Source organism: Aegilops tauschii, chromosome 7 (assembly GCF_002575655.3).
Source record: "Aegilops tauschii subsp. strangulata cultivar AL8/78 chromosome 7, Aet v6.0, whole genome shotgun sequence".
NCBI classification, from domain to species: Eukaryota; Viridiplantae; Streptophyta; class Magnoliopsida; order Poales; family Poaceae; genus Aegilops; species Aegilops tauschii.
This window is the reverse complement of record NC_053041.3, coordinates 561,539,420-561,547,816: the sequence shown is the minus strand read 5'-3', so window position 1 is coordinate 561,547,816 and position 8,397 is coordinate 561,539,420. Positions and strand designations below refer to the sequence as shown.

At 45.3% G+C, this 8,397-nt stretch overlaps 1 protein-coding gene across 1 annotated transcript; it reads right to left on the bottom strand.

Moving 5' to 3' along the window:
- Nucleotides 1-1,086: 1,086 nt before the first annotated feature.
- On the bottom strand, nt 1,087-2,196 carry LOC109752339 (uncharacterized). The gene is made up of 3 exons (XM_020311230.1): nt 2,119-2,196; nt 1,880-2,026; nt 1,087-1,371 (listed from the first exon to the last, which is right to left on the bottom strand). Exons 1-3 carry the CDS (start codon nt 2,194-2,196, stop codon nt 1,087-1,089), a joined length of 510 nt encoding a protein of 169 aa, XP_020166819.1.
- Between the last annotated feature and the right edge of the window lie 6,201 nt (nt 2,197-8,397).

Below are 8,397 nucleotides of genomic sequence, written 5' to 3'. Positions count from 1 at the left end.
TCGAGTATACCAGCGAAGACGAACCTCCGCAAATGGCTGCAGTTCTGTAGTTATGCGTGGAGGATCTCTGCCTGGTATACCACATCACCGCAGCAACCAAATGGTAAAAACATCCAGTTCTGAAGTTTCTGTCTAATTAGTAGTTTCTGAAGTTTCTGTAGTTCTGAAGTTTCTAAAGTTTCTGTAGTTCTGAAGTTTCTGAAGTTTCTGAGGTAGATGCAATAGTTCTGAAGTAGATGCAATACTACTTCTGAAGTTCTGAAGTTTCTGAACTGGTTGTACTAGTGTAGTTTATGAAGTAGATGAATTTGATGCACCAGATTAATTTGATGTAGGCCCAAGGAACTCCGCCCGCTCCTACAGGAGGAGATGTACACCTTTGTTGGCTTTTGCATTGGAGGTGACAAGGAGAAGCTGAAGTTGTCTGGTTTGGAGATCAACCCCGACAAGTTCGTCGACATGCAGCGCCAATGGAGAGTTCCAAACAATGGAAAAAGGTGGCAGTCTTTGGCTGAGTTTGCAGCCAGCCTCATCCACCCATCCTACAAGAAAATGAAGCAGAAGATCAACAATGAAGAGGACCACAAACTATGGGGGATCAGCCCACTGCCAAAGTACCTCATCGAGTACGCAGCGAAAGATGCGTACGTCACCTACGAGGCATGGAAGAAAATCGAAACCACCAGAGAAGGTTTCAAGCAATGGCGAGAGGCGGAGGAGCATTGGGATGACCCCTACTACTGGGGACAATGAGTTGCTTGTGCTTGTGCTTGTGCTATTATCTGTCTCAGTTTGTAGTTATGTGGTTGAACAAGTTTGCTTTTGTTATGTTGAACAAGTTGGTAGTTATGTGTCTCAGTGATCATTTTGAAGATGCTTTTTGAACTGGATTTTGATGGAGCTGTTGTTTCAGAGCTGTTTTTGTCAGTGAGCATTTTGATCTTGTTTTCATCAATTTTGATGTTCAAAAAAATCATCAAACCAGTCAAGTATCAAACACACAACTCGCTGACAAGTTGGCCCCACGCTGTCAAATAGGTCCCACCTGTAAGTGAATTGGTCCCACTTGTCAATGAGTTAAGACAGCTACTGGATATTTTTTTTCCAGAAACTGCTACTGGATAAATCCAACACCCTGTCCTCCTGGGCATTGAGAAGTTGATGGACATCTTCAACTAGTTTGTCATAGTTGGCATCCAGATTCCTTTTCTCTTCTTTAAGGTGGTGGATAGTAAGTGAACTTTCCTGGTTATCCTTCCTCCTAGCAGTCCTGCTGTCTTCAAAAATTTCCCAAAGCTTCAACAATGCATTTTGCATTGTGGGAGGCCACTCTGGGTCAACCCAAGCAAGGAAACCACAATTGACAGCTTCCTGCAATATAGCAAACACTTATATTGTTACTCTCTGAAGAATTAAAAAATGAACTAACAACTGCAGAACTACAACCTATACATGTGGCCAACTAAACAATGCTACTTCAACTGCAACCTATACTGCCTCAATTAAAATTTAGCAACTACACTGCCAACTAAGTGGCCAACTAAACAATGCTACTTCAACTGCAACCTATACTGCCTCAACCTATACATGTGGCCAACAATTTGCTTCATCATCAGTACTAGTGAACACAGCCAACTAAGCTGCTGCCCATATACATATTACAGTGAACATAAGCATCAAAACCATAATCATCAGAACTACTAATAAATAACTAAACCATAAATATATTACAGTGAACAAAGCCAACTAAGCTATTGCAGTGAGCATGAGTACTAGAAGCATCAAAACTACTAAGTGGTAAACTATGTGCTTCATCATCAGTACTAAGAACTATATTACAACTAAATTACAATGAACATAAATAGAGCATGAATCTTACAGGCTGAGCACAAACTAGAAACCTCCTGCCCGTCTCAAATGATTCAAAAGCTACACGGCGCTCAGTTGGCAGCCGATGCTCCACGCAGAGCCCCTCTGGTGCATTCTCCAAGCCATTGTAGTCTTGGTCTTCAATGCTAGCAGGAATCTACAGAGAGAAAATCCTCAAATCAGAAAACTAGATCATCAAATCCGCAAATCCCCAAATCACCTAACCCTAACCCTAGCTCTACCACTGACCTGATAATGCATCCCGTCGTCGGAGGAGGAGATCTGCAGGCCGGACAAGTCGTCGCTGCTCTCATCCTCGAAGACCATGGCGCGGCGGCGGTGGCGGATGCGGCGGTCTACGCGGCGAGCGGCGGCGGCGGCGGCTGGAGAGACGAGGGCGATGAGGAGAGGAGAGTGACAGAGTGCGGCTGGCTCCGGTTGGGTTCGACCGGGCCCGGCTACATGGAGCGACCGAGACGGGTGCGAGAGTTACCGAGCGGGTGCGCGCGGGTATGCCACCGTGGCACCTGACAAGTGGGCCGGGTCGGTCAGATATGTGGTCAATACGAGCTTATACGGCTATCAGACCGTTTTGCAACACTTAGGATTAGAGTTGGCACTGCATGGCAAAAAAATGACTACTGGTACTGATTCGTCAGAACGTGCCGAAGTGTGGTACTGCCTTGCAATTAACTCAGAGTGGAGTGGGCGTCTCTGTGAGCAGTACAAGTAGATTACTCCATGTAGCACTAACAAGCTCCTACTCTTACCGCACTGGCATTGTACCCTACTTCTCGAACCACAGGTCCTGGGTTCGAGACCCATGCCAAACATTTTTTTCTTTTTATTTGTATTTTTTAATTTTGGGCGTCTCCAGCACACACAATAAAATTGCGCTCCTACATGGTAACCTGTGGCATGTCACCATGGGGCGTGGCGCATGTGTAAGCCAACAAACCAGTCACTGGAAAATTAATGAGGTGCAGGGTTAGATGGGGCTGGAAAACTGGTGTGGCCGGCATTGAAACCAGGTGAGCGGGCTTTTGTTTCAAATTCAAACGACATGGGCGGGATGAGAAGGACGAATCAGTACAAATGGGGAGGTGGTGCTGGCTCGTCGAGCGGCTCAACCATTTTCATTGTAGAGGTGCCTCATGGGAGCCTCAGTAGTCTCCCACCCTGCATCGTCATTGACCTCTGAAGACTGCACAAGGGTTTGCAACGATCCGATCCAGGTACATCCCGCTTGCTTTATTCTGTCTTGAGATGCCAGTGTTGTATATGTTAATAACTGAACGAATGGTGGTCCAATGCAGGCAGAGGAGGTGTCTGAAGCATCGGTTAACCAGGGGGATGAGCCTGCGATTCGTGAGAACTCAGGCATCTCCACGGTGTCTCTGCAGGTGTGCATGGTAAGCCAGGGATTGTTAGTGAAGAATGTAGTGTGCATGCATGCTTACTGTACAAGCATTTCAGCAGGTGAGTGGGCCTGGCGACCAGCGGGAGGAGCAAAAGCCTGCCGAGCATATGATGGATCAAGGGATTCATGGGTGTCCAGATGTAGAGGAAGGTTTCGGAGAGCATGATCCAGCTTCTAATCAACTAGAGCTGAAGCAAGATGAATCCCTTAAGCTGATGATAACAGCGGATGGCGATGTGGAGGAAAGCAATCGCCACATCGCCAAACGTGCTAGAAAGAATATCTGATTACCCCTTGTTGCTAGTACACTCAGTTTAGGCAAAGATGCCTTTGCCTTGTTGCTGTCATGTGTACTAGTAATCAGTTTGAGTGTGCTACATAGATCTGTATGTTTGTAAGTGGATCATGAGTGTAGTAGTGAACTCTGTAATGTAAAGCATGCCTGCTGTTGTCAACCAGTATAAAACAACCGTTGTAAGCGAGGCTTATTTGTGTGACGTGCATTTCCATTTCAAAAAACTGCAAATGATTCACTGAGCGAACTGAGATAGTTGTGTTTTTAGTATTTTAGTAGTCATGGGGATCAGTTCATACGTACGGTCTATCTTTAAGCGAACGCATGCCCGGTGGCAACTCGTAAGCACTGCATGCATTCTTTAGTGCATCCGACCGGCAATAGTGGTCCCATAATATACATGCAGAGGCTGATTAGAACTCTCCATGCATTGGTTAAGCGCTCACGACTCGTACTGTGCAACTAGAATAATGCATTGGACACCAGTCCATGCATGTGCATGCCTTTGTCCTTACATGCTGTTAGCTCGAGGGAAAAGGTCAACAGGAGTGAGGGGGAGCGATTGTAAAACATCCTCTGTCTTTGTCAAGTAGCATATTTCGAGATGGACCCCCCAATTATGAACTTTCTATATAAAGGGGTACCGGCAGTGTGGGTGCTGGTCCCAAAATATACATGGGTGTATCAATATAGTACTTGCAAAAAGTACGGACCACAATGCATGAGTGCTGCATGCAAGCGCACGTCCATGTAGAAAATTAACCAGGGGGGGGGGGGCGATTTGAGCGACCGCTCGGTGGTAAAAACTTGTTCGAACAGAACATATACAAGGAATGCTCCTGTTGTGCGGCGCAAGCAGCGTCGCGTGGGGGTAATTCCCGCCCATGAAGTCCAAAATGTGTGGCTGTGAGAGGTTTCCAGGGGTCTACGTAATAAAAAAATTTGCATAGACAAGCAGTAAATTCGGAGGGGGGAGTAGATGGAACAGTGGTGACGGCGGACACTGGCTTTAACCGCACCCCACGAGCTCTCCCCTGCTCATTCCCCCCTGGAGCACTGTACGTCTCTGTTCTAGCTTTGGAGCTTAGCAGTGAAGAAAGGGGAAAAAATCCAGGTCTGGTCTGACCTCCGGCAGACAGAGGAAGCAAGCCTTGCCTATCTGGTAAGCATGCTCCGGCCTGACACTTTCTTCCTCATACTCTTCCGACGGCCGTGCTCCGGCCAGTAGTTATCTTTTGGCATCGGTTCTAACTCCACCGTACATTCTGTTCTGCTCTGGCCTTCCTTTCTGGTAGCTAATCTAGCTCGGTTTCTTACTCCGGCTAAGATTTTCCCGCCATCGATGAAGTAGATTACCAAGGGTTCGTTCCGTACGGGATGTTTACAGCTTGTGAATGTATGAACTAACCCAGTTGCATGCGCGTGTGCTTTGTGCAGATCGGTCGAGGGCAATGGCTAGGCCTCCGGGGACGCTGAAAGTTAAGAAAGTTAGGGGTTTGCTTGGACTGCAAGGAAGAGGAGGCTTGAAGGTATCAGACCTTGAGTATGTCATAAGCACACTAAACCCTTGTTGCATGGATGAGAATGAGACCATAGCATTCGCGGTTGCATCCACTCTGCTAGCTGTATCCACGTTGTTGGGCCCAAGACAGTCAGTTGCTATAATACCAGAAGAGATGTTACCCATTGTGCAAGATCCATGGGCTATAGGCGAGTACAACATTGCACGATACTCGGTCGATCTCATAATGATTACTGCCGACCGATATCAAAGAAACGTAGCAAATGGAGACGAGCTGGCTATCCTAGGTGGACATTTGCTTTTCTTGCAGGCAAGTGACGTACCTAGAAAGTTGGTTACAGTAATTTAGTTAGTTTGGATATTTTGAGTGACTGATTAATAAATCCCACTTGTGTTTGCAGTATTGTCAGCTGGACTGGGTGGATTATGGACCAGCAAGCCTGAGGTCAAATCTGCTGCCAAGAATTTGTGCTTACTCAACTCCGATTATGAGGAAATTGATACAATTGGAGAGGGAAAACCCAGGATATTACCCGGTAATGACAGTACTAGTCTCATGCGTGTACGATCTTAAATAATTGTATGTAAAATGTACTAACTTTTGTTGTAAAATGAAATAATGTAATGCAGACGAGGTCTGAATCGTATATGGTACAACGAATATGGATGTGGCACCCCCTCATGGCTGCAACAGCTGATTCGGTAAGATGTCCCAATAAACATGTTTTTGACCAGACATGGTATCGTTCGAGCTACATAATAAACCGCAATTTGTGGGACCTTTCAGTTGTTTGCAGCACACAATGAACTTGCAGCAGTTGAACCGCAATATGGCGATGCAAACCCCGGCTTCCACATTATGGACGAAGAAGTTGCAGACGACGGAGAACCACATGGAGATGGCGACTTGAGTGCACGGGGCCGATGCGTGGGCACTACAACTGAGGCGGCTGGCAATGCAACTGACGATCATATATCAAGCAGTTGGCAGGTTGCTCTTCTGAATCAGGGTTTTGTCATCGAAGAGTGTCATAGTGACTGCAGCGAGCCAACAGGTTAGCAAAAATGAACTGCAAAACATGAGCAAAATTATACTGGACATGTAGAGATGTGTCTAACATTTTAAAGTTTGGTTTTCTGAAACTGCAGTTCCAGTGTATGACACGTACGACGAGGTGGACGAAATTCCATATGACAGGATTGCACAAGAGCATGCCTTGGCAATTGTTAACACAGTGGGAGATATGCGGGATCACAGTAATGATTCAAGAAACCACCTGGAAGACAATACAAAATTCTCACAGTCGAGGTCCCGGAGCCAAGAATATGGTAAACAACATCATCTTGGATTTCATTCCTATTTGCTGCATCACCTCGAGCATATAATGTTCATTGAATTAGAATTAACAGTTGGTCATTGCGTTGTACTCTCAGATGGTGATGACTCCAGTTCGGGATCTGAAAGTGATGAAGAGGTTAATCAGGCAGTGGTCAATTTGACAGGTGTGTTGGTCAGACAAAACGTGATAACCATGAATATGTATATATAAAATGTGTAATAAAATTAATGTGAAAATGCTGGTTTGCAGATGCTCCGCTGCATGCTGTAAGGGAGAGAGAGCTGCCAATTGTAATCAATGAAGGAGGTTATGAGGCCAGAAGGCAGAGCCGCATGTTGCGAATCGATGCAAACGATAAAGGAAAAAAACACTAGAAGAAGAGAGTGAGTTGGAGTCCTCAGATAGCGACGACGATGTGAAGACATAGTATGAATGCATAGGAAGGAACGCTGCAAGGATCTTGCAGCAGCAAGGTAAGCTTAGACATGTATGATCGGAGTGAACACCTTGTGCTTTCCGAGAATAGTAGATGACAGGTCATAGTTGTTCAACAAATTTCAGAGAGATGAGGAGCAACTTGTGGGCGGCAGCGGCCACCAGTGGTGAGCATACAAGGTAACAAAGATCGTCTAATTAATTAAAACCATTCATTGAACATCCATTGATAGAAAAATGACTGTTGCCGTTGAAAAATATTGACAGCGCCAGCAGGAATTGCCCCAATACGGATGAACACTGGAGGAGGGCGGGAAGCGCATCCGGAAGAGATCTCTGTCCCACTGCTTGAGGGTGCAGGTTGAGAATCTGATTGCACTTCAATTTACTTTAAAAAGATGGTTACCCCTTGTACCTGATGCAACTATGTTGAGTAACCATATTAAAAAGGATGGATGTTTTCTGCAGATGGACCTGTAGATGGTACGGGTGATTCAACCAATGATCAATGCGAGACCCCGATAACTCCTGCAGATGCAGCGATCAGGAGTGGAGTTCCAGGGTCCGAGCCCCCGATAACTCCTGCAAGTGCAGTGCTTAGAGATGGAGTTCCAAATTCTGCTGAGTATGTAGTCCATCCAGAACAGAGGGGGGACGACAGCATACACAGTGGCCTCATAAGAAGGTTTCTGCAAGCATCAGCAGATATTGAAGGTTAGCCACTTCTGATGGTCACATATTGTATTTTTTTAAGGATAAACTATAATGGAAGAGCTATGGTGTGCTCACACTTAAAAATTGCTTTCTTCTAGCGGAAGGTATACTGATGAGCATGGGGGTTCGTGATATGATGAATGCTGTGCTTGAAGAAGCTAGACCAGTTGTGGATCCAATGAGATCTGTACTCACAGGGCCATCAACTCCGGATGCTGATAGTATGGAAGGATACGATGAGATGCTGGAAAGACATCATGATAGTATTATAGAAGATGAGCCTATGCAAAGGGTGGAACTGAGCGCTGATGGCCTCTTTGCATCATCATTACAGAATTTTTACGATGCGAATGGTTAGTTACATCGCCTTGACAGAGTTGCATATTGACTATGATATATAGAAGTGCAGTTGTAATGCATGTTGTTGATGCAGAATTGGAAGTTCCATTCATCGACTTGGTCACAAGTGTTGCTGAAGCGAATAATGAGGTCATTGTCATGGCCCCAGGTACGTGCGACCGACAGATAATGTAAAACTATGTGAAAAATATTTTAGAAATTGACATTTGAAAATTGTATTTGTTTTAGTGCCATTGATTGACTTGATCGTGAGCACTCCAGAAACAGATGTTGACACAGGGCCATCTAGAACAGGTATGCATTTCCTTGAGATGGTCAGAAAATAATTATAAGAAAAATATGGCATGCATCAAGTAAATGTATGAAGTTGTCTTTTCAGATGTAAATCGAGCAGTGGGTTACATTAAGACAGAAGAAATGATGGAGGACCTTCTTTGCGAAG

Coding starts and splice junctions, on each gene's coding strand:
- LOC109752339 (XM_020311230.1), bottom strand. CDS start 2,196: ATGGTCTTCGAGGATGAGAGCAGCGACGACTTGTCCGGCCTGCAGATC. Junction 2,027..2,118: donor ACGACGGGATGCATTATCAG/GTCAGTGGTAGA, acceptor TTCTCTCTGTAG/ATTCCTGCTAGCATTGAAGA. Junction 1,372..1,879: donor TTCTAGTTTGTGCTCAGCCT/GTAAGATTCATG, acceptor GCTATATTGCAG/GAAGCTGTCAATTGTGGTTT.